This window comes from Sapajus apella, unplaced genomic scaffold (assembly GCF_009761245.1).
Source record: "Sapajus apella isolate SASKATOON/1434 unplaced genomic scaffold, GSC_monkey_1.0 scaffold2, whole genome shotgun sequence".
Classification (NCBI taxonomy): domain Eukaryota; kingdom Metazoa; phylum Chordata; class Mammalia; order Primates; family Cebidae; genus Sapajus; species Sapajus apella.
The window spans coordinates 51,446,750-51,473,649 of record NW_022436942.1 but is presented as its reverse complement, the minus strand read 5'-3'; the positions used below and the strand labels follow the sequence as shown (position 1 = coordinate 51,473,649).

The 26,900-nt window shown below is 39.4% G+C and overlaps 1 protein-coding gene across 2 annotated transcripts in view; it reads left to right on the top strand.

The window, feature by feature from the left end:
- EEA1 (early endosome antigen 1) overlaps positions 1 to 26,900 on the top strand; it is a 160,773-nt gene that overhangs the window by 22,309 nt on the left and 111,564 nt on the right. For both annotated transcript variants that reach the window (XM_032297585.1, XM_032297576.1), the window contains exon 2: positions 16,792 to 16,884. In XM_032297585.1, the coding sequence (XP_032153476.1) occupies positions 16,792 to 16,884 (93 nt within the window). The remainder of the gene's footprint in view (positions 1 to 16,791; positions 16,885 to 26,900) is intronic.

The window sequence follows — 26,900 nt, the reverse complement described above, 5'->3', positions numbered from 1 at the left end:
AAAGTGCTGGGATTACAGGCGTGAGCCACCATGCCCAGCCTATTTTTACTATTTTTAAGTGTACAGTCCAGTGGCATTAAGTGTATTCACATTGTTGTACAATCATTACAACTAAACTCTGTACTAATTAAACAATACCTCTACATTCCTCTGCTCGTCTGCAGCCCCAGTGACCACAATTCCACTTCCTGCCACTATGAATTTAACTCTTCTAGGTACCTCATCCATTTGTATCTGGCTTATTTCACTTAGCATAATTATTTCTAGCTTCATTTATGTTATAGCATGTTACCAGAATTTTATTCCCTTTAAAGGCTAAATAATATGTCATTGTTGATGTGTACACTGCCTTTTGTTTATTCATCCATTGATGGACATTGGGTTATTTACATATTTTAGCCATTGTGAATAGTGCTGCTATGAACATTGGTGTGCAGATATCTGTTTTAGTTCATTTAGGTTTTAATTTTTTTTTTTTTTTGGTTGGAGTCTCACTCTGTCACCCAGGCTGGAGTATAATGCTACAATCTAGGCTCACTGCAACCTCCAACTCCCAGGTTCAAGGGATTCTCCTGCCTCAGCCTCCCGAGTAGCTGGGACTACAGGCCTGTGCCACCACACCTGGCTAATTTTTGTATTTTTAGTAGAGATGGGATTTCACCATGTTGGCCAGGCGGGTCTCAAACCCCTGACCTCGTGATCTGCCCACCTCAGCCTTCCAAAGTGCTGGGATTATAGGAGTGAGCCACTGCACCTGGCCCAGAGTCTCACTCTTGCCGCTTAGGCTGGAATGCAGCGGTGTGATCTCAGCACACTGCAACCTCCACCTCCTGGGTTCAAGTGATTCTCCTGCCTCAGCTTTCCAGGTAACTGGGATTACAGGTGCCTACCGCCATGCCCGGCTAATAGTTCATTTAGAGTTTTTTTTTTTTTTTTTTTGAGATAATCTAACTCTGTTGCCAAGGCTAGAGTGCTATGGTGCAATCTTGGCTCACTGTAACCTCAACCTCCCTGGTTCAAGTGATTTTCCTGCCTCAGCCTCCCGAGTATCTGGGATTATAGGCATGCACCACCATGCCTGGCTAATTTTGTCTTTTTAGTAGAGATGGGGTTTCTCCATGTTAGTCAGGCTGGTCTCGAACTCCCGACCTTAGATGATCCACCTGGCTTGGCCTCCCAAAGTGCTGGGATTACAGGCATGAGCCACAGCACCCAGCCTCATTTAGGGTTTAACTGAAATTCTTGATAAATAAGGATATTATTGACTAAGCTGGAGAACATAGTGAGGTAAGCAAACTTTTTTCTAGGATGGTAAAGTATTGAGATAAATGACGACTTTGGTTTGGTTACAACGGTTTGAGAAATCCATTACTGGATTTCTTAGTAGACAACTAGAAATGTGGACGTAAAGGTATAGAGTGCTATATTAGATCTCTTTTATAATCTAGGTGAAAGATGATGGCAACATGAATCAAAGTAGTGACCAAGGAGTTGGAGAAAGGGGGATAGATGCAAAATTTATGTGGGCAATTGAATTAACCTGGCGATTGGATGTGAAGATTAAGGAATAGAAATGAGTAAGAGTGATGCCTTGGATTTAGGCAAAATGAGGGTGTAACGGTTCTGTAATCTGAGATGGAGAATGCAGATGGGTGAAAGGTTTGAACAAAGATAAATGAATTTGGTTTTGAATAATCTGACTTTGTGGTTCTCTTGATAAATTTAGCAGGACAGGAAAATATGAATTGGAAACTCAGCAAATGTCTGGATTAGAGTTAGTGTTTTATTATTGTCAGCAATAGTGTTAATGAAAATTAAGGGAGCAAATGAATTTACCTAGAGAGTATGTGATGAGCTAGGAGGTAAAGTATGAAAACTCCCTGAGAACTGCTCAGTTACTTTACATGAATTTTTTGTTGAAATAGCATTTTTTTATTTGCAAAAATACCTTTTCCCTTTTTCTGTATGTTTTTAGCTCTTAATAGTAGAAAAGAGTTAGTCAGAGCTCTTTGGCTATCCATTTAGTATAAGGCTTGCATAATGTATTTAAAGCATCTTAAGGTCTGCCTGTAGTAGATGGCTTTTCGGACTTTTTGAATTTGTGAAAATCTTTCTAATTTGTTTTTGTGGTGGGGTGAGGATGAAATAGAATAACCAAATCAGTGTTGAAAGGTACATTTTATGAGAATTCCTTATAGATATCTTACAAATTCCCAAGTTTTTGAGTTGTATATTATTTAATTTCTAATACTTATATCCTTTCCAGTTTTAGAAATAATTTTGCTTAAAGAAAATTAGCCAGGGCCAGGCATGGTGACTCACGCCTATAATCTTAGCACTTTGGGAGGCTTAGGTAGGCGGATTGCTTGAGTCCAGGAATTTGAGACCAGCCTGGGCATAATGACAAAATCCCATGTTTACAAAAAAATGCAAAAGTTAGTTGGGTGTGGTGACATGCGCCTGTAGTCCTAGCTTCTCAGGAGGCTGAGGTGGGCGGATATTTTGAACCCAGGAGGCAGAGGTTGCAATGAGCTGAGATTGCACCACTGCACTCCAGCCTGAGTGACAAAGTAAGACCCTGTCTCAAAAAACAAAACAAAACAAAAACAAAGGAAAAGAAATTAGCCAGGTGTGGTGGTACTCATCTGTAGTCCTAAGCTACTCAGTAGGCTGAGGCAGGAGGATGGCTTGGGCCCAGGAAATTTGAGGCTACGATGAGCTACGATTGTGCCACTGTACTTCAGCTTGGGTGACAGAGTGAGATTTTGCCCGTTAAAAAAAGAAAAAAAGAGGCTGGGTGCGATGGCTCACACCTGCAATCCAAGCACTTTGGGAGGCCGAGGGGGCGGATCACCTGAAGTCAGGAGTTCAAGACCAGCCTGGCCAATACAGTGATACCCCATCTCTACTAAATATACAAAAAAATTAGCCAGGTGTGGTGGCGGGTGCACATAGTCTTTCCTATTTACGAGGCTGAAGCAGGAGAATCGCTTTGACTTGGAAGGTGAAGGTTGCAGTGAGCCAAGATCATGGCACTGCACTCCAGCCTGGGCAACAGAGCAAGACTCCGTCTCAAAAAAAAAAAAAAAAAAAGAAATATACTCAGTAAACAACTAGTCTGCAATAGAGCAATCATTTATTTCAGAAAAATTTTAAGTTGTTAAAACTTCTGTGACAGTGCTGTGACGGTGATATTTCTTTTTACGATATTGCATATGGTAAACAATAACATTTTCCCCCTTCGAGTGCTATTCTTTCTCAAATTTGTGTTTGCTTCTTTGATAGTTTTTTGTAGAGATTAATGTTGTTTTATACTGATCTTGCAGTATGAATCTGTTTTTATACCAACAATCTATGATATCCTATTTATTACAGACATTTGTTTTTTTGTTTGTTTGTTTGTTTGAGACAGAGTCTGTCACCCAAGCTGGAGTGCAGTGGCGCCTTGTCTCCTGGGTTCAAGTGATTCTCGGGAGACGAAGTGAGCAACCTTCGTCTCTTGGGTTCAAGTGATTCTCCTGCCTCAGGCTCCCCAGTAGCTGGGATTACAGGCGAGTGCCACCACGCCCAGCTAATTTTTTTTTTTTTTTTGTATTTTTAGTAGACATGGAGTTTCACCATGTTGTCCGGGCTGGTCTCTCAACTGCTGACCTTAAAAGATCTGCCCGCCTTGGCTTCCCAGTGTTGGGATTACAGGCATGAGCCACCATGCCCAGCCAATATCTGTTCTTATTTGAAGTAAATACTTTGAATATTGTGTATTTTTTTTCATAATTTCAAATATTGGGGTAGTGTTGTGTTATAATAAGAAATATATATTTGGTCTTTTTCCTTATTTCTGGCATGGAGCTCCTAAAACTTTTGGAATTCCTTGAGTGATGGAGGTGAAAGGAGTGTCTTTGTCATTCATAATAAGTACCTTTTGGCAATACCCGAGTTTATGCTAATGAAGTGATCTTGATGGGTCCCCAGATAGCTTCAGGCTGGGGACTGGTTGCCATAGACATTAGCCACAAGATTAAGGATATGGAAGTTTCAGTCCTACATTCTGACCTCCAGGAATATAGAGGGGCTAGAGATTGAGTTAATCACCAATGGCCAGTGACTTAATCAATCATGCTTATGCTTACATAATGGAACCTCTGTAAAAACCTTAAACAGTGGTTTTGGAGATCTTCCTGTGTTGTACTGGCCCGAGCATAGAAAGTCAACACCAAGACAAAAGTATACCAAATTGCAGGGTCTTTATTGCCGGCGGCCACGGAGGACTCACGTCTCTCCAACCCGTGGCCCCGAAAGGAGGGTGTCAAGACCTTTTATACCCGTAAAACCACCTCGGGAGTGAGGGTGAGGGGCTTCAGACGTTCTGAGGGCTAGTGGATTCTATAAATCACCTCCTGGGTGGAGATGAGGGTGAGGGGCTCTGGACATTCCAGTGGATTCCTGGGCGAAGATGAGGGTAAGGGGCTCCGGACATTCCAAGGGCCAGGGGACTTTTGACATTCTGGTTGTTACTTAAGTGGTTCACAAAAGTCAATATTAGCATTTGTTTACACATTGTCTGGGTAGGGTAGAAATTACAGTCCTTAATTACTTATTACAAGTCGCAGGGGCGAAGATGGCATGGGTTTGGACTGCTTGCCTGTCACATTTGGGTTACAGAGAGCAGTTTCAATAGAAAGCTGAGGTATGGTTGAGGTATGCAGTTTTATGGGGCTTTTGCCATGTCACACCTGGTTGTTGAATATATTCATATGTTGGAAGGGTGACGTATTCCAAAATTAATGGGGACAGAAGCTCTTGTGCTTGGGACTCCTCCAGATCTTCCCTTACATACTACTTTATCTGGCTGTTTATTTGTATCCTTTAAGATATCCTTTAGAGTAAACATAAGTAAAGTGTTTCCTTGAGTTCTTAGAGCTGCTATAGTAAATTATCAAACCTGAGGAGGGGAGTTGTGAGAGTTCCCGATATGTAGCCAAGGTCGACAAAAGTTTGGGTGAGTAACCTGGGGACCTTTTATTTGCTATTGGGAAAGGAAGGGCAGTCTTATGGGACTGATCCCTTAGTCTTCAAGGTCTGTGCTAATTTGAGATAGTGTCAGAATTCAGTTAAATTGTAGGACCTACATTTGATGTCTGCAGAGAATTGTATTACTTGGTGTAGAAAAGTCACAGATTTGTTCAGAAGTATGGTGAATAGAGAAGTAGTTTTGTTTTAGCTGGTTTTCCTTTAGTTGGTCTAGTTGTAGATACTTAAACATTAATGATAGGTGTTTGATTAGAATTCTCTGGATCTTTCTGTCAGGCCCAAATTTTAAAAAAAATCTGAAAACTTTTAAAAGTAATATGACAACACTAACAAAAAATTTTGGGTGGAAGTAGGTGGGTGGTTCATAAAATCATCTTAACACAAGTCTCATCCTTTCAGTAATATAGGGGGGAAAAGTAACAACAAAAATCACCCTATCATAAAACTCATCAGTCTTATATGTTTACCCTTTAATCTTTTTATGTGTATATATTTTTATGTAATTGAAGTCATAATATATACAAATGTTGTATTTTCTTCTTTGACAAATTTAGGATTTATATCATGTAAATCCTAAGTTTATATGATATAAACATATATAATCTATATACATATATATTTATATACATTCTTTTTTTTCTCTTTTTAATTTTTCATAGTAGATCAACGTATATCACATGCATTCTCATTTTTCTACACAACTTTCACACTTATCACATAAATTGTCAAGACTGTTGGACAGTTATGTCATAGTTTATAGTTTCTTCATTTTGAACATACAGATTGCTTATGATTTATAAGCTGTTATAAATAATGCTTTGGTTGGAACACCCTTTCATCTCTTCCTGGAAAAACTTTGCTAAACAGTACGTGATAGGATTTACAGCATTTTAAAAAGTTTCTATTTATGGCAAGGGATAGTATCTTGCCCCGCTTACTGAGTTCTCACGGTGGGCCTGGTTTCTTGTTACCTCATATACCCAGGGCGTTTTTGGTTCTTATTACTGAACTTGGCTGCCTCTACCTGTTTTAGGTCCCAGCATCCTGGATACTCTAATGTGTCCATTTTATTTTTGGTTCATTGTGATTCTTACCTTGTTTTTAAGAATGGTTTTATTTGGATTTTTTTTTTTTTTTTTTTTTTTAGACAAGGCCTTACCCTGTGGCCCAGGCTGGAGTAAAGTGGCATATTTACAACTCACTGTAGCCTTGACTTCCTGGGCTCAACTGATCCTCCTACCTCAGCCTCCCGAAGTGCTGGGATTACAGATGTGAACCATTGTGCCCAGCCTGTCACTTTAAAGTTTTGGCATAAATCATTTCAATCCCATTGTTTTTGCAAAATGAAACTTTTGTAGGTGAAAAAGTTAGAATGCTTTATATTATTTCTTTAGGGTTAGTGTTATTGTTTTGGGGCTTCTCATGGAAATAAAGGAATTTTAGTGGCTTAAAAACAGAATAAGAAATATTTAGATAATTTAACAACAATCAGAGGAGTCTGTTTAAAATACGGACATCAAAAACCCCTATCTTGGCCAGGTGCGGTGGCTCACGCCAGTAATCCCAGCACTCTGGGAGTTTGAGGCAGGCAGAACATGAGGTCAGGAGTTTGAGATCAGTCTGACCAACATGGTGAAACCCCATTTCTACTAAAAATACAAAAATTGGCTGGGTGTGGTGGTGCATGCCTGTAATCCCAGCTACTCAGGAGGCTGAGGCAGGATAATTGCTTGAACCCGGAAGCGGAGGTTGCAGTAAGCCAAGATCGCACCACTGCACTCTAGCCTGGGTGACAGAGTGAGACTCTGTCTCAAAATAAAACAAAACAAAACAAAACAGAGCAAAACAAAACAAAACCCTGTCTTGTGAGGGTTTCCCTGTTTTGGCTTTGTTTACCCCCTATGCCTCTTAGGCTTTACCTACATGTATTTACCAGGATTATTTTAGGCAGATTTGAGAAAGGGTATTTTTGGTGGTGATAATAAGATTATGTAGAAGTACCTTATTATAGGCGGCCATGGTGGGTCACACCTGTACTACCAGCACTTTGGGGGACTGAGGCAGGAGAATCACTGGAGCCTATTAAGTTTGAGATAAGCCTAGGCAACATAGGGAGACCTCATCTCTACAAAAATAAAAAAAATAAAAGTACAATATTTCTTTGAATTGCTTCTCAGTCAAGGAAAACCTTAGGTGACAAGCCATCTGGCATCTGAAAAAATAAAGGAAATAGAAATGGGGAAAATATAATTCTTTGGAAGTATAACTTCCTGTTTCCATTGCGTTTCATTGTAGTGTGGAGCTATTGAAATGCTAATGAATCAAAAATGAATTTCTAGTTTTATACAACAGTTCTTTATATTAAATATCTGATTTAGGCTGGGCACGGTGGCTCGCGACTGTAATCCCAGCACTCGGGGAGGCGGAGGTGGGTGAATCACTTGAGGTCAGGAGTTTGAGACCAGCCTGGCCAACATGGTGAAAACCCTGTCTCTATTAAAAATACAAAAATTAGCCGGGCATGGTGGGGTGTGCCTGTAATGCAAGCTACTCAGGAGGCTGAGGCAGGAGAATCACCTGAACCTGGGAGGTGGAGGTTGCAGTGAGCTGAGATCACACCAGCCTGGGTGTCAGAGTGAGACTCTTTCTCAAAAAAGAAAAAAAAAAAAATCCAATTTAAATACTCTTTTGGAATGTTTTCACCATTTACTTTTTGCTACATCCATGAGTTTATCACTAAATCCAGAGCTGGCTTTTATTTATTTATAAATTCATGTCTCAATTATATTATTTTGGGAAAGGATCTTGCTTTGGTGTTTGGAGGACTGTAGCTGATACAATAAAACAAGAAAATTTTGTGGGCACTAAATGAACACAGTAAATCTATACTCTGGATAAATTTAGACAGTTTTAGAATGTTAGATTTTGGGAAAATTTAAAGGGACTGTAGAGACTGAGGCCTTCTTTTTCATACTGTACCAGGAAGTTTGAGATTCCCTGGGCCAAGAACAACTTGAGTACTTTATTTCTGAAGGCCACTGAATGCCTTTAAATAAGTCAAGGGGAGAAATATGAGATCAGTATACCTCCTGTATCCGTGATATATCATTCGAAACAGTCATGGTGCTAACTACGTTTAAAAAAAAATCATGACTTTTGGTCCGTTTGTTGTGATTCTTTGTTTCTGCAGAGTGGCTGGGATCACCATAGTAGGTTAAAAAAATCCTCATTAATTGAGTTTAGGAATCTCCCACACCTGTCACTAAAGACTTGAACCAATTACCAAATACTCAAGATACAGGAGATAAATTCTGCCCAAGGAAGAATGACCCTCTGCAGAGAAGTTTGGAATCATTGTCAGAACCATTGGAGGAGACTCCTAAGAGTCATGTGGCTGAAGTTTCACAATATCCTGCTATGCCTCCAGTCCAGAAAAGAAAGATAGGTCAACTTTAAAAAAAGCATAGGCATTTTAGGAAGTTTGTAAGGACAAAGAAAATGAGAATGAGCAAGAGGAAGGAGAAAGTAGAGGCCCACTGCTCCCTCTCCCCTAATTGTTCCACCGCTTTGGCCCCACGGCAAAGTGAAGACTAGGTTAAAAGCTGACCCTATTCAGTGCCCAGGAAGATGATCCTGAGTTTCGCAGTGAGAATGAAATACAATGTCAGCAGGATGCATATGCCTGTGTGATGCATCAGGAATGTCAAATCCAGCCCTGTGAACTCTCGGTGGCTCAGGAACCCAGGCCTTCTGCCATGACATCCTTGGCATCACTGCTTTGATTGTTTCGCAAGCTTTTTCTGCTTTTCTAGAAAGTGGAAACCTACCAGAAGGGGCAGCAACCATGCTGAGGCAGGAGGTAGTGCTCAGGTCCCGAGACCTGGCAATAAAGTACAACCTCTCCAAAGCCTGTAGCAAATTGAAGTTAGGCTGAAGTGGCATTTGATCTAGATTAGTGGCATCTAAAATTCATGGGTATTTCACTCATGTATTCAGTTGGCTTAACCTTCTCTGACTTCTCTGAGGATGAAAGCCTTACAATTTCATCATTTTGGGTAGTGTCTCCTGATACTGACAACCAAATGGAGACTCCTTATATCAGCTCCTCTCATTTTCATTTGTGTTTGACCAGAGATTCATTTTGCATTCTTCATCTTTAATACTTTATTGAAATTGTGCCACTTTCTGTCTGTTCTGGATAAGCCTTGGTGTGGTGGTTGCTACTGTTCTTGGACAGGATACAGTTATTGCCTCCTCCATGTCTCAACAATGTTTGTGGGTTTTTTTTTTTTTTTTTTTCACTCAGTAGTAAGATACCTGTCTCTTTCTGAATTGTACCTCTGATGTTCTCTATCCATCTTTATTGAAACATAGCCTGGATGCAGTGGCTCGTGCCTGTAGTCTCAGCAGTTTGGGAGGATGAGGTGGGAGGATCACTTAAGCCCGGGAGTTTGAGACCAGCCTGGGCAACATAGTGAGACCCCTGTCTCAAAAAAAAAAAAAAAAAAAAAAAAGAAAGCTGGGGTAGGGGGCAGGGGAAGAAAGAAAACATTTACACAAGGTAATGTTCCTTCTCTTTTTTTTTTTTTTTTTTTTTTTTAAAGACAGAGTCTTGCTTTGTCATCCAGGCTGGAGTGCAGTGGCATGATGTTGGCTCACTGCAACTTCTGCCTCCTAGATTCTAGCGATTCTTCTGCCTCAGCCTCCCGAGCAGCTGGGATTACAGGCATGCGCCACCATGCCCAGCTAATTTTTGTATTTTTAGTAGAGACAGGTCTCACCATATTGGCCAGGCTGGTCTCAAACTTCTTACCCAAAGTGATCCACCTACCTCAGCCTGCCAAAGTGCTAGGATTACAGGCGTGAGCCATTTGCGCCCAGCCATAATGTTCCTTCTTTGTCATTCTTTAGTTGACAGAACCTCACAGAACCCTGAGTTCTTTTGAGAATTCTAAAGAACATAAGTAATTTTGAAAAGGCTCATGATCATTTTATTTCCCCCTTGTCATGGCATGCTAGGTTAATACTTTATCCAGAATATAAAATAAGAGCTTAATCTTACACCCTCCTTTGAGGAATTATGTTTAAGAAGAGTTTGGGAGTTTCTCTGTAGCTTTAATTACTGGTTGTTATTTTCTACTTATTGAAGTTTCCTAATTTATATAAATATAATACAAGTATATAGGCATACTTGTATATAGGCATATGGGAGATTTTGCAGGCTTGGTTCTAGATCACTGCAATAAAACAAATATCACACAATAAAATGAGTCACATAGGTTATTTGGTTTTGTAGTGCATATAAAATTATATTCATGGCATACTGTAGTCTATTAAGTGTGCAATAGTATTGTCTAATAAAACAAAGTAGATACCTTAATTTAAAAATATTTTATTGCTATAAAATGTTAACAGTTGTTTGAGCCTTCTGTGAAAAAAGCCTTCTCAAATCTTTTTTCTTTAATGAGACAGAGTCTCACTGTGTCACCCAGTCTGGAGTTCAGTGGTGCGATCATAACTCACTGCATTTTTGAATTCCTGGGCTTAAGTGTGATCCTCCCACTTCAGCCTTCCTAGTATCACTGGTAGAATGTCATGACTGCAAGTTGTCCAGGTTATTGGCGTTTTGAAAAAAGAGTTGGACAAAATGCCCAGCAAAGTAAAAGAAAGAATGAAGCAATGAAAGAACAAAAGCAGCGATTTTTTGAAAATGAAAGTACACTCCACAGTGTGGAAGTGGGCCTGAGCCCAGATACAGAATGTTCTTGGGTCCAAATACCCACTAGATGTTTCCCATTGGTCACTTCATGGTTACCTAATGTAATGAAGTGGTTCCCACAATGAGTCCGATTGGTTGCAGAAAGCAGCCAACCAGAGGTTGAAACGAAGCTACAGAGGTCACACTCCTGTGCAAACATCTGATTGGTTGCTTTTTGCAACCAGTTTTGGAATTTTCTATTCCAATTTTGGTATACAAATAAAACAACAATGAAGTTTGCTGCATTGCTTTGAAGAGCTCCTCCTTTCATGAAAGATTTCCCTGTAGCATGCAATGTTGTTTGGTAGCATTTTACACACAATTTTGGAATTTCTAAAATTAATGGAATATTCTAAGTTCTTTGTTGTCATTTCAACAGTGTTGTGTGAAAAGCATCAAATCAGAGCCTAGGGTGAAGCTACACAGTTATACTCCTGTGCAAACAAAGACTTGCCCACAATCAGTCTGATTTGTTGTGGACAGCCAATTTCCTATCTGCCACATGGAAAAAGTCAAAGGGCCCTTTTGTTACTTAAGCATGGAAAGTTAGGGTTTTCCTTTCAATTTAGTTGTAGGAAGTCGGTGTGAAACAGCCTTAGGTTCCCCGCCTCCAGACATTCTCCAGCCTCACTAGTAGCTGGGACTACAGGTGCATGCCACCACGCCTGGCTAATTTTTGTATTTTTTTGAGATAATTTAGTATTTTTTAAATGGTGCCCAGAGTGGTCTCAAATGCCTACCTGCAAGTGATCCTCCTGCCTTGGCCTCCCATAGCACTAGGATTACAGATGTGGGCCACCTTGCCCAGCTAGTCATAATCTTGCTGGTGGAAGATTTTGCCTCTATGTTGATATCTGCTGACTGACCAGGGTGAAGGTTTCTGAAGGTTGGGATGGCTGTGGCAATTTCTTAAAATAAAACAACAATGAAGTTTGCTGCTTTGCTTTGTTTAACTCTTCCTTTCATGAAAGATTTCCCTGTAGCATGCAGTACTATTTGATAGCATTTTACCCACAGTAGAACTTCCTTCAAAAGTTGAGTCAGTCCTCCCAAAAGCTGCTGCTGCTTTATCAACTAAATTTATGAAATATTCTAAATTCTTTGTTGTCATTTCAACAGTGTTCACAGCATCTTTCCCAGGGGTAGATTCCACCTCAAGAAACTACCTTCTTTGCTCATCCCTAAGAATCCACTCCTCCTCCATTAAAGTTTTATTATGAAAATTATCAGTCATGGCTGAGCACGGTGGCTCATGCCTGTAATCCCAACACTTTGGGAGGCTGAGGCAGGTGGATCACGAGGTCAGGAGTTTGAGACCAGCCTGGCCAACATGGTGAAACCCCATCTCTACTAAAAATAAAAAAATCAGCCAGGCATGGTAGTTGGTGCCTGTAGTCCAAGCTATTTAGTAGGCTGAGGTGGAAGAATTGCTTGAACTTGGGAGGTGGAGGTTGCAGTGAGCCAAGATCGCACCATTGCACTCCAGCCTGGGTGACAGAGCAAGACCCTGTCTGAAAAAAAAAAAAAATCAGTCACATCTTTAAGTTCTACTTCTAATTTTAGTTTTCTTGCTGATTCTACCATATCTGCTTTTACTGGAGTCTTGAACCCCTCACAGTCATTATGAGGGTTGGAATGAATTTCTAAACTCTTGTTAGTGTTGATATTTTGACTTCCTCCCATGAATCACAAATGTTCTTTTTTTTTTTTTTTTTTTTTTGAGACGGAGTTTCGCTCTTGTTACCCAGGCTGGAGTGCAATGGCGCGATCTTGGCTCACCGCAACCTCCGCCTCCTGGGTTCAGGCAATTCTCCTGCCTCAGCCTCCTGAGTAGCTGGGATTACAGGCACGTGCCACCATGCCCAGCTAATTTTTTGTAGCTTTAGTGGAGACGGGGTTTCACCATGTTGACCACGATGGTCTCGATCTCTTGACTTCGTGATCCACCCGCCTTGGCCTCCCAAAGTGCTGGGATTACAGGCTTGAGTGGTGACTGTTTTAGAAGATTTTTAACATACTCTGCCCAGATCTGTCATAGGAATCACTATCTATGGTAGTTATAGCCCTACAAAATACATTTCTTAAATAATAAGACTTGAGAGTCAAAATTACTCCTTGATCCATGGACTGTGGAATGGATGTTATGTTAATAGGCATGAAAACAACATTAAACTCATTGTATGTCTCCATCAGAGCTCTTCGGTGACCAGGTGTATTGTCAATGAACAGTAATATTTTGAAAGGATTTTTTTTTTTTCCAGCAGTAGGTCTTAATAGTGGACTTAAAATATTCAGTGATCCATGTAAACAGGCTTTCTTGTTCTATTTATAGATCACAGTAGAATTAGCATAATTCTTAAGGGTGATAGGAATTTCAGAATGGTATAAATGATCATTGGCTTGAACTTAAAAGTCATCAGCTCCATTAATCCCTAAGAAGAATTAGACTGTTCTTTAAAGCTTTGAAGCCCAGTATTGATTTCTCCTCTCTAGCTATGGTAGTTCTAGATGGCATCTTCTTCCAATAGAAGGCTGTTTTTTTCCTGAATTGAACGTCTGTTATTAGTATAGACATCTTCATCGATTATCTTAGCTAGGTCTTCTGGGTAACTTGCTGCAGGTTCTCCATCATCACATGCTGGCTCACTTTGCATTTTTGTGTTATGGAGACAGCTTCTTTCCTTAAATCCCATGAACCAGCCTCTGCTAGCTTCATACTTCTGCAGCTTTCTCATCTCTCTCAGCCTTTGTAAAATTGAAGAGAGTTAGGACCTTTTTCTGAATTAGGCTTTGCTTTAAGGGCATGTTATAACTGATTTGAACTTCTATTCAGGTCACTAAAACTTTCTCAGCAATTTGTGCTATTATCATTTGTGTGTTCACTTGAGTAGCACTTTTACTTTCCTCAGAAACTTTTTCTTTGCATTCACATTTGGCTGTTTGGCGCAAAAGGCCTAGCTTTTGGTCTGTTTCAGCTTTCCACATGCCTTCCTCATTAAGCTTAATCATTTCTAGCTTTTGATTTTAAGTGAGAGATGGGCAGCTCTGCTTTTCACTTGAATACTTAAAGGCCATTATAGGGTTATTAATTGGCCTAATTTTAATATGGTTATGCCTCAAGGAATAGGGAATCTCAAGGAAAAGGGAGAGAGACTGGGAAATGGCCAGTCACTGGAGCAGTCAGAACACACACAACATTTATCAATTAAGTTTGCCATCTTATATTTGTGTGGGTTGTAGTGCCCCAAAACAATCTTTGAAGTAGTAACTTCAAAGATCATTGATCACAGGTCACCATAACAGATATGATAATAATGAAAAAGCTCAAAATATTGTGAGAATGACCAAAATATGACACAGAGACACAAAGTGAGCACATGCTATTGAAAAAATGGTTCCAGTAGACTTGTTTGATGGTAGAGTTGACACAAACTTACATTATGTAAAAAGCGCCGTATCTCCAAAGTGCAATAAAGTGACATACAATAAAACGAGATGTGCCTATTAATAAATGTGCAAAGTATCTGCATGAGGAAAGGAAAGGAATGCTGGCTATTCAACTGGAGGTTTGCTTATCTTTAACATAAAACTTTTTTTTTCAAGATAAACAATTCAAATATGGATCTAAAATTCTGAAAAAAAAAAGTAGCAAAAACAAAAACTGAAAAAAAATTAAAATGAAGACTCCTTTCTTGCTACAGAAATCCTTATTTGAATTTCAACCTTTTTTCTTGTATCAGTAATTTTTATATATAATTTAAATCATACTGTGTATATTTTTCCATTGTATGTAGTTTTTTGTTTTGTTTTGTTTTGTTTTTGAGACAGAGCTTTGCTCTTGTTGCCCTGGCTGGAGTGCAATGGCACCATCTTGGCTCACTGCAACCTCTGCCTCCAGGGTTCAGGTGATTCTCCTGCCTCAGCCTCCCAAGTAGCTGGGATTACAGGCATGTGCCACCATGCCTGGCTAATTTTGTATTTTTAGTAGAGATGGAATTTCTCCATGTTGGTCAGGCTGGTCTTGAACTTCCGACCTCAGGTGATCCACCCATCTCAGCATCCCAAAGTGCTGGGATTATAGGTGTGAGCCACCACGCCCGGCCTGTATGTAGTTTTTATAATCATTTTAATGAATGAATATAGCATTATGAATTCATTCTTATTTGGCATTTGGGTTGAATATTTAGTAGTTATGTACAGTATGTTCACATGTTGAGGCAAATATGTCATGAGTTGTTTTGAATCTTGGGTAATTGAGGGGCATTTCAGTGGAGATACCTAACAGAGAAGCAGTATTGGTTAGTGATTAAGAGCCACACTGCTCTAATTAAAATCTCTTCTTCCATTTATTAGCCATCTGACTTTGGGCAATTTACTTAGTCTCTGTGACTTGGTTCCCTCATGTGTAAAATGTGAATAATGCTAGCATGAACCATATATATTTTTGTTGAGTATTATTGAGTCAGTTTTTGTGCTCTAAATCTCTTTTTACTCAATGTTTTACTAGGTTTCAAATTCATTCAAAAAGTAATTTGTTATAAAAGTAACACACACATGTACATATATATACAAAAACACACCTATATATTCCTTGAGACACAACCATACATATATAAATATATATATATATAACCATATAAATATATATATATATATTTCCCCCCACTCCACCAGGAAAGAGTCTTGCTCTGTTGCCCAGGCTGGAGTGCAGGGGTGCCATCTCTGCTCACTGCAACCTCCACTTCCTGAGTTTAAGTGATTCTCCTGCCTTAGCTTCTGGAGTAGCTGCGATTGCAGTCGTATACCACCAAGCTCAGCTAATTTTTCTATTTTCATTAGAGATGGGGTTTCACCATGTTGGTCAGACTGGTCTCAAACTCCTGACCTTATGATTTGCCCGCCTTGGCCTCCCGAAGTGCTGGGATTACAGACTTGAGCCACCGTGCCTGGCCAAGTAACACCTACATGTTAATAAATGATAATGCTAAGTGATAAATGGTGCTGGGGGAAAAGATTTTAACGCTCCAAAATATGTCTCTGGTTGTGTCATATCAAGTATTGGAGACAGATGGTAATGATTGGTTTGAGTGGTTGATGATGGGGACTTGATAACTTGGGCTGCATTGGTCTTTTTGGCACCCTTTGAATCATTCTTTTAGTTTGTGTAGAAAAGAGAGCATTGTCAAAGCATTCAGAAGATCTGCATTTTAGTTCTGCTTCTTTCTGATTTTTTTTTCTTTATCTTGGATCTTGAGTGCTTTCTGATTTTTTTTTTCCTCCTTAAACTTGCATCTTGAGGACTTTCTGATTTTTGTTAACAGTACAATGGTGGGTTGGGCATGGTTGCTCAGACCTATAACCCCAGCACTTTGGGAGGCAGAGGTGCCCAGATCATTTGAGCTCAGGAGTTTGAGACCATCCTGGGCAATATGGTGAAATCCTGTCTCTACCAAAAATACAAAAAAGTAGCCAGGTGTGGTGGTGTGCGCCTATTGTCCCAGCTACTTGGGTGGCTGAGGTGGGAGGATCACTGGAGCCTGGGAGGTAGAGGTTGCAGTGAGTTGAGATTGCACCACTGCACTCCAGCCTGGGTGACAGAGCAAGACTCCAGCCTGGGTGACAGAGCAAGACAAAAAACAAAACAGTACAATGTTGAACAAGTCACTTCCTGCTTTAAATCTGTTTTCTTCTCTACAGTGATAACGTCCATCTTACCTGTCTTAGAGATGTCATTTTGATTAAGTAAGATGTTTTGTGAAGGTGACTTGAAGACGTTATAAAGCACTGTATACATTTTATTAAAGTGACTAAAAATGAGAGAAATGAATATATAGAGATTTTGATACAGAGGTATAGTCTTTGATAAAGGATATTGTTACTGCTGTTATTTTTGTAAAGACATCTACTTTTCTTATGTGTAAAGGTTTAGATTATTAAATGGCTTATGAACATATTATTAATGTCTGCTTTGTTTTTTTTTCCCCCTTCTGTTTGTGTTCCAGACTCCTGGGAGAGTTGGCTCTCAAGGTTCTGATTTAGATTCGTCAGCAACTCCTGTAAACACAGTAGATGTCAATAATGAAAGCTCTTCAGAGGTATGAAAATAATAACTTGGAAATAAAATTCAATATTATTTAAGACAAAATGAGCAAATATGTGGTGTAATGATTGGTGACTTAAAGTTGCCTTTTATAGAAAAAGTTCTCATAATTTTTCTTATAAATTGGAATGTAACTTGTGAAACATACTTGTAGCTAACCTGTGCCTAGTTGTGAGACTGAGAAATTGTATATTAAGACTCTGAAAAATAGTATTGCCAATTTGTCTTTAATGCTAATGTTATCTCACTGAAGATTTTAAAAAGTCTGTTTATGAAGAATTACAGATTAATTAGTATCTATGTGTGTATACCGTCATGAACTACTGCACTAAGGAAAAATTGGGTTTTCTATAAAATTGACATATTATTTACTGTCTTCATTTATGGCTTTGTAAGGACTTTTGTCTTTGATATTAAAGACATTATATTATATTAAATATAAATGCATTATATTAAAAATGGAATATTTGTAAGTAAGTAAAAAAAAAACCCTCAAATTTGGAAAAGTCAGCCTTAATTGCATTATTATTATATTAATTAATTTATTTATTTGAGACAGAGTCTCACTCGTGTCATCTAGGCTGGAGTGCGATAGCACAATCTCAGCTCACTGTAACCTCCGCCTCCCAGGTTCAAGTGATTCTCCTCCCTCAGCCTCCCAGGTAGCTGGGATTACAGGTGTGAGCTTCCACACCTGGCTAATTTTTATATTTTTAGTAGAGACAGGGTTTCACTATGTTGGCTGAGCTGATCTCGAACTCCTGACCTCATGATCTGTATGCCTTGGCTTCCCAAAGTGTTGGGATTACAGGTGTGAGCCACCGTGCCCCACCCTATTATTTTTAATGACTAAGTAACATTTGATGATTATAGAAAAAGGAGATAAGGAATGTGAAGGACATAACACTCACCCATAATACTGCCACTAAGAGATCAAGACACTCACATTTTGCTCTGACACTTTTTGTCAGTTGCCCCTTTGAAGTCCTAGCTGTAGTCTTTACCCAATCTTTTTTTCTCTGCAATCCTTTTCTCCACCTCTTAGTTGATGAGTCTGTGTATTGTGCATATGTTTCTGGATATGTCCTCTTTCTGTCCATTCGTCATTCTGTTTTGTCTCTCTGATCATCTGTTTATTATTTATCTCTATGTGTATGTATATTAACCATAGTAAGATTTTACAAATTTGTGAGAGGGGAGGAAAAGTATTAGCTGGACTTCATTAAGAAAAAGTTTAAGGAAATGTCTTTAAGAAAAATGTTCCAAACTGTATTCATGTTATGATGAACTCAAAGTGCTGAGTTATAACCCAGGAAAGGAATCTAGTAATAATTGAGTTGGCCTCAGTCAGGCCAACACCAAAAAACATCTCCAATGGGTATGATACTGGGCAGTGCTGGGCAATACTGATAATATTGTATTAGTAGGATTAAAACTTCCTACTTTCTAAGATAGCTATTTTGTACCTTCTTTGTTTTCAAATCTCTCTGTCTCTTCTTTTTAACCTTCTCTCAGTCACCTTACATATAACTGAGAAAATAGGAACGATTACATAAAAGTTCTTATTTTATCATACCTATACCATACCTGATTTACTTTAATACATTGAAGACAAGTCCTTTTTATCAAATTTCAATCCTTTCTCTTATTCTCTGGATTCCATTCTTTCTTATTTTTGATTTATCCTCTCTCCCTCCTGCTTTCCCTCCTGCTACTTCACTTTTTACCTCTACTTCATGTAATTCCCAATAATATACAAATTTGTTCAGTGTGGTTCATATGAAAACAAACAAGAAAAGAACACCAAAAAATCAAAAATGAAAAAACCAAAACCAAAAACTCTTTCTTTGATTTGAAATTCCCCCTTCAGGTACCATCTGTTATTTGCTTTCCTTCAGAGCCAAACTTCTCTAATATGCCATTTACAGTCACTGGCTTCATATCCTGTCTACTTAGGTCTGTTATATCTTTTTGGTGAATTGATGTTTAATAGTAATGGAATAACCCCAGTAATGGAATAACCCTAGTATTTTGTCTGACTTTCGCTCTCTCTTTTCTTTCTCTCTCTCTCTTTCTTTCCCCCTCTCCTTCCCTCGCCTCCCCTCCCCTCCCCCCTCCCCTCCTCTCCTCCCCCTCCTCTCCTCTCCTCCCCTCTTCTCCCCTGCCCTTCCCTCACCTCCCCTCCTCTCCCCTCTCCTCTTCTCTCCTCTCCTCCCCTGCCCTTCCCTCACCTCCCCTCCTCTCCCCTCTCCTCTTCTCTACTCTCCTCCCCTCTCCTTCTGTCCCCTCCCCTCCCCTCCCCTCCTCTTTTGAGATAGAGTCTCACCCTGTTGCCCAGGCTGGAGTACAGTGGTACAATCTTGGCTCACTGCAACCTCTGCCTCCCAGGTTCAAACGATTCTCCTGCTTCAGCCTCCTGAGTAACTGGGATTATAGGTGTGTGCTACCACACCTGGCTATTTTTTTTTGTATTTTTTGTATTTTTAGTAGAGATGGTGTTTTGCCATGTTGACCAGGCTGGCCTTGAACACCTGACCTCAGGTGATTCGCTGCCTTTGCTTCCCAAAGTACTGGGATTACAGGAGTGAGCTACTGCGCTTTTTCTTTCTTTCCATTTTCATATTTTTTGTTCCTTTTGTTTTAGGTTTTTTTTTTTTTTTTTTTTTTTTTTTTTTAAAGAGCATGACACTTGTCTTTTAACTGGGAGAACCCCTTTGAATTATTTTGGTTATTGATGTATTTTTGATTTAATTTTACTGTTCTTTATGTACTTTTTCTTGCTTTTCTGTTTCTCTCTCTCTCTCTCTCTCTTTTTTTTTTTTTTTGCCTTAGTTTGGATTTAACTTCCTTACTGCACGCTCTTTTCTATGTTTCTGTAATACCACACTTCTGTTTTTTTTCCTACCTCTAGCTGTTTATTATTATTCTTTGCTGGCCCTTTGGTAAGTGATGTACTTTGCCACCTTCACATGGTGGCAGAGTACATTGCTGGGTTTAGTCCTGGCTACTGCAGCTAGTTTGGATATTATGCATTATATTTTGTTCATTTACTGTTTCTTTTCTTTTCTTTTTATGTTTTTGAGATGGAGTCTTGCTTTGTTGCCCAGGCTGGAGTGCAGTGGTGAAATTTCGGTTCACTGCAGTCTCCACCTTCTGGGATCAAACCATTCTCCTATCTCAGCCTCCTAAGTAGTTGGGATTACAGGTGCATGCCACCACACCCTGCTAATTTGTATTTTTAGTAGAGACAGGGTTTCACCACGTTGACCAAGCTGGTTTCAAACTTATGTCCTCAAGTGATCCACCCACCTCGGCCTCCCAAAGTGCTGGGATTACAGATGTGAGCCATGATGGCTGGCCCATTTTTGTTTCTTTTGTAACATACATGATGTCTAAGATGTTTTTCTCTTCTTCGGTTTCAAGGACCTTTGAATGCTTTCATATGGATCACTACTTCCCAACTTATGTTATATTGTGGTTCTGTAATTCAGTTTTATCTTATTTCCTTTTATCCTCACAAATTAGAGGTTATTATTGTTTTTAGATTTATTCATATATTTAACTAGTATAGTTGTTTACCATTCTTTATTGCATCTTCAGCCTTCCACTTACAATTATTTTCTTCTTTTTATAATATATCCTTTGGGATTTTTTTAATGAGGACTAATTTGCTAGACTCTCAGTTTTAGTCAAAAATTTTATTTCATGCTCGTCCTAGAAACAAGATTTTGCTGAGCATAAAATTCTACATACAGACTTTTTTTTTTTTTGGTCACACCTTGAAAACTTCCATCTCTGTCTTCTTTCTGGGTCATATTGTTACTGTTGAGAATCAGCCAATCAATTAATCTGTTCTAGTCTCTTTCATTTCTTGGTGTGTGTGTGTGTGTGTGTGTGTGTGTGTGTGTGTGTGTGTGTGTGTTTTGAAAAATTCTCAGTGATTATCTTTGACTATTGCCTCAATTTTTTTTCTGTTATTGCCATCTGAAACCTGGATTAGATACACAGATGCTCCTTGATTTATGATGGGGTTACATCTTGATAAATCTTTCATAAAGTAAAAAATTTTAAGTCAAACTATCCTAAGTTGGAGGTTGCCTGTATGTTAAAATTTCTCCCTTTATCATTTATTCTATCATATATATAAATATATATTTGTTTGTTTGTTCGTTTTGTTTTGAGACAAGGTCTCGCTTTATTGCCTGGGCTGGAACATGGTCATAGTTCACTGTGCCACGAACTCCTGGGCTCAAGCAGTTCTCCCAATCTGATGTCTCCACTAGTGGGACTATAGGTGCACATCACCATGCCTGGCTTTTTTTTTTTTTTTTTTTTGGTAGAGATGGGATCTCACTATATTGCTTAGGCTGATCTTGAAATCCTGGCTTTAAGCATTCTTCCTGCCTCAGCTTCCCAAAGTGCTGGAATTATAGGCATGAGCCACTGCACCCATCCCTGTTTTACTTTTTAATTTTTAGTTTTTGAGATGGGTTCTCCATCTGTGACTCTGGCTGGAGGCTGGTCTTGACCTCCTGGCCTCATGTGATCCTCCTACCTTGGCCTCCCAAAATGTTGGGATTACAGCAATGAGCCCCCATGCCTGGCCTGTTTTATATTTTATATCCTTCTTTTTTGTTTTTCATTTTGGATTAAGAAAAAAACCTATTATCCAATTAATTAAATCTTTCCTCAGCTGTGCAGCCATGCATGCCTACATGAAGATTACATTTGGGAACAAAATGACCAACCAGGGACTGTGGGAGGTAGGCTTGGTACTATCAAGAGGCTGGGTGCCTTCTGGTTCCTAAAGAGAGATATGATCAGATTGTTTGGATAAGTCTGCGGGCTGGCAGGGGACCACAGTATAGAAACCCACTACGTAGGGATAAGCAGGCAGTGTGCCTTGCCCCTGTGATCTGGAGGGCTGTTTGAGGAGTAGGTGACCTTATCCTTGGGAGCAGAATGGGGAGGGAAACTTGTAGTTAGGCCATTTGAGGCCCTCCCAGTTTCACCAGATGTCAAGGCAGCACACAGTATTGGACTTTAATTTGGGTTGAATATTAAATAGAATTGGGGAAAGCAAATATTTTACTTTGTGAATTTAGGGGAATAGCATTTAAGGTTTTTACCACTGAGAATGATGGTACCCATAGTTTTTTTTTGATCAGCTTAAGGATGCTTTCTAGTTTTCTGAGCGCTTTTCCCCTTCCCTTCCTCCCTCTCTTCCTTTTTTTCCCTTACCCTTTCCCTTTGAATGAATTTTGAATATTGCCAAATGCTCTTCCCACATCTATTGAGATGATTATATGATTTTCTCCCTCCATTATTGTGATTATTTACATTGATTTTTGAATGTTGATCTACTGTTTTATTTCTAGTATAAGCTCCACTTGGTTTTGCTATGTTGTTAATACTATTTTAATATAGGTAGAGCATCCCTAATATGAAAATTCAAAATCCAAAATGCCCCAAAATTCCAAACTTTTTGAGTGCTGAAATGGTGTTCATTTCAGATTTTGGATTTTTTGGATTAAGATGCCCAACTGGTAAGTATCATGTAAACATTCCAAAATAAAAAAGAAAAAAACAAAAAAATCCAGAATCCAAAAGTGTCCCAAGCATTTTAGATAATGGATGCTCAGCCTACATACTGTTAGATTTCATTTGTTTGTATGTTTTTTGAGGACCTTTGCATTTGGTCATGAGGGATATCAGTCTATAATTTTCTTTTTTTGAAATGTTTTTTTTTTCAGGTTTTGGTATCTGGATTTTTCTGGCCTGATAAATTAGGAAGCACTGCTTCCTGTATTTTCTTTTCTTTTTTTTTTTTTTTTTTTGAGATGGAGTTTTACTCATGTTACCCAGGCTGGAGTGCAATGGCGCGATCTCGGCTCACCGCAACCTCCGCCTCCCGGGTTCAGGCAATTCTCCTGCCTCAGCTTCCTGAGTAGCTGGGATTATAGGCACGCACCACCATGCCCAGCTAATGTTTTGTATTTTTAGTAGAGACGGGGTTTCACCATGTTGACTAGGATGGTCTCGATCTCTTGACCTCGTGATCCACCCGCCTCGGCCTCCCAAAGTGCTGGGATTACAGGCTTGAGCCACCGCGCCCGGCCTGCTTCCTGTATTTTCTGAAAGAAATAGGTGCTAATTATACCTTGAATGTTTGCTAGAATTCACTAGTAAAACCATCTGGGCTTGGAGCTTTCTTTTTGGGAAGTGTATTATTACTCAGATTCTCTGTTTCTTTTTCAGTGAGTTTTGGTGAATTGTATTGTTAAGGAATCTGTTATTTCATCTAATGTGTTGAATTTATTGGCGTAAATATCTATAGCATCTGTAGTGATATCCCATGATTTTGGTAAGAGAGAAAATATTTTCTCTCTTTTTTTCCCTGATTATTCTTATTAGTTTATCCATTTATTAATTTTTAAGATAGCCAACTTTTGACTTTGTTGATTTTCTCTGTCTTTTACTTTTCTCTTTTATTGGTGTCTGCTTTTATATTTAATTTCCTCCATTTATGTACTTTGGGTTTAGTTTGCTCATCTTTTTTCTAGATTCTTCAGGTGGAAACTTAGGTATTTAATATGCATTTTAAATTTAATATTTGTCATAAATTTAATATGCTTAAATTAAATTCTTGCCCTCCACCCTTTTCCTGCCCCAACATTCAACTTGCTATTTTTTTTTTTTAGGCGGAATTTTGCTCTTATTGCCCAGGCAGGAGTGCATTGGTGTAGTCTCGGCTCACTGCAACCTCCGCTTCCTGGGTTCAAGCAATTCTCCTGTCTCAGCCTCCCAAGTAGCTGCGATTACAAGCATGTGCTACCATGCCCAGCTAATTTTGTATTTTTAGTAGAGATGGGGTTTCACCATGTTGGTCAGGCTGGTCTTGAACTCCTGACCTCAGGTAATCCACCCACCTCAGCCTCCCAAAGTGCTGGGATTATAGGTGTGTGTGAGCCACAGCACCTGGCTCAACTTGCTATTCTTTTAGCTGTCTTAAAAACCTGAAAATTGTAGAAAATCTCAGATACTGAAGCTAAGGATTTCAGAGCAAACTTGATTCTTCCTTTTTCTCATCTACCATATTCATACATGATAACTCCTATTCATTTTAGCCCGTAGATGTGTCTTCAGTCTGTTCCCCAACCTCCTTTTTTTTTTTTTTTTTTTTCAAAGGAAGCTGTGTAGAAATTTAATTTTTAATTTTTCTGTAGAGAGGGGTATTGCTATGTTGCCCAAAGTGGTCTTAAGCTCCTGGCCTCAAGTGATCTGCCCATCTTGGCTCCTGAAGTGTTAGGATTACAAGTGTGAGCCACCGCGCCTGGTCTTATCCTCTTTTTTCTGTTTCTGCTGCCATCATTGTCTTTCACCTGGATGATGATAAGAGTGTATTATCCTTGTTACTTTAGGTCACTTCTCCAAAGAGCAACCAGAGGGACTGGAATCAGATCAGGCCATTCCCTGAATTAAAATCTTCTTCATTGGCTTTAGGAGGTGCCTGCTGCCAGCTTGTGCTGGAGGTTATTCTTCCCAGCAAGAAAAGAAAAAAAAAAATTCGTTGGCTTCCTATTATGCAAAATCAATTCCATTGTATCTTATCATGGTCTATAAGGCCCTACATATGTGGCCTCTATGTACCTATCAAATCTCATTTCTTTTTATTCTCCCCTTTGCTCATTGACTTTGGCTACTCTGACCTATTTTTTTCTTAAACGTGTAACTCTAGTTGAAAGTCTTTTTACTTGTTCTTTCTACCTGGAACATTCTCCCCTGCTGGCTCTTTCTTTAAATATTATTTTAATTGGCCAGGTGAGGTGGCTCATGCCTGTAATCCTAGCACTTTGGGAGGATGAGGTGGGTGGATCAACTGAGGTCAGGAGTTGAAGACCAGCCTTATCAACATGATGGTGAAATCCATTTCTACTAAAAATACAAAATTAGCTGGGTGTGATGGTGCATGCTTGTGATCCCAGCTGCTCAGGAGGCTGAGGCAGGAGAGTCACTTGAACCCAGGAGGCAGAGGTTGAGGTGAGCTGAGATTGCGCCATTGTACTCCACCCTGGGCAACAAGAGCAAAACTTCATCTCAAATAATAATAATAATAATAATAATAATAATAATAATAATTTTATTTCAATTATCACCTCCTCAGAAAACTTTTTATATTCAAATTGCTTAAGTAATAATGTTAGTCCATTCTGTTGCTGCCTTAATCAGACTGCCATCAAATCATTAACTCTCACATATTATTCTGTCTTCCTTTTGTCTAATGTTACCCATCTCCTATCTCCTCTCTCTTCTAATTGAATCTATTCTTTTAAAATATAGCTAAGATTTCATTATGCCATTTTCCTGATTAAAACCCACGTTAGGCCAGGCATGGTGGCTGATGCCTGTAATCCCAGTACTTTGGGAGGCCCAGGCTGGGGGATCACTTGAGGCCAGGAGTTGGAGATCAGCCTGGCCAGCATGGAGACACTCTGTCTCTACTAAAAATACAAAAATATAAAAAAACTTTACCTGGGCATGATGGTGCATGGCTGTAATCTCAGCTACTCGGGAGGCTGAGGTACGAGAATTTCTTGAGCTTGGGAGGCAGAGATTGCAGTGAGCTGAGATCATGCCACTGCACTTCAGCCTAGGTGCTAAAGACTCTGTCTCAAACAAAACCAAAAAAACAAAACACCCAGGTTAATGGCTTTCAATCAGTTGTCCTTAGAATAAAGTCTAAATTCTTTAGCTTGTTCTAGTAATTTTTTTGTTGTTGTTTATTTATTTATTTGTTGGTGATCTGCTTTCTTTTTACCTCTATAGCTTCATTTCTTCCCGTAGCCTTCCTGATACCCTTTGATGCAGACATATTGAACTTTCTCTGCTTTTATAGTGTGCCAAGATTTTTTATTTTCTCTGCAACTTTTCCATAGGCTAATCTGTGTACCTCACCTGCTTATCTTAGTAAGTTCAGACTGCTATTATAAAATGCCACAAACTGCTATTATAAAATGCCATAGACTTGGTAGCTTATAAACTGCAGAAATTTATTTCTCATAGTTCCAGAGGATGGGAAATCCAAGATCAAGGTGCTGGCAGATTTGGTGTCTGGTGAGGTCCCATTTCCTGTTTCATAGATGGTGCCTTATCCCTGTGTCTTCATGTGGTGGGATGAGTGAAAGACTTCCCGATTATTCATTTGTTAGGATAAACTAAAAAATATTTATCCTGGTGGAGCTTACATTCAAGTGTGTGGAAATAGGCAAAAATAAAAACTTACTAAACATGTATTGGCCAGGCATGGTGACTCACACCTGTAATCCCAGCACTTTGGGAGGCTAAGGTGGGAGGATCACCTAAGACCAGCCTGGACAACATAGGACATCCTATCTCTACAAAAAATATAAAAGAAAATTAGCCAGGAGTGGTGCCATGCACCTGTATTTTTAGCTACTCGGGAGGCTAAGGTAGGAGGATCGCTTGAGCCTAGGAGTTCGAGGCTGCAAGTTAACCATGATTGTGCCACTGCACTCCAGCCAGGATGATAGAGCGAGACCCTGCCTCAAAAATAAATAAATAAATAATGTATCAACTTAGACAGTTGGTATTATTGAGAAAAATAAAACAGGAAACGGAGCATATAAAGTGTTCTTTGTGGCTGCAATTTTAAATAGTTATCAGGGAAGACTTCTCTGAGAAGGGGATAATGCAAAAAGAACTGAAGGAGTTGAGGAAATGAGTCGTAGATTTCTGGGGCAAGTATTTTTCCGGGTCTGTGGAACAACAGGTCTCTAAGGTGAGAATATGCCTCTCATGTTGAAAAAGCAAACAGAGACTGGGTGTGGTGGCTCATGCCTATAATCCCAGCACTTTGGAAGGCCGAGGTGTCCAGATCACCTGAGGTCAGGAGTTTGAGACCAGCCTAACCATCATGGAGAAACCCCATCTCTATTAAAATACAAAATTAGCCAGGCATGGTGGCGCATGCCTGTAAAACAGCTACTTGGA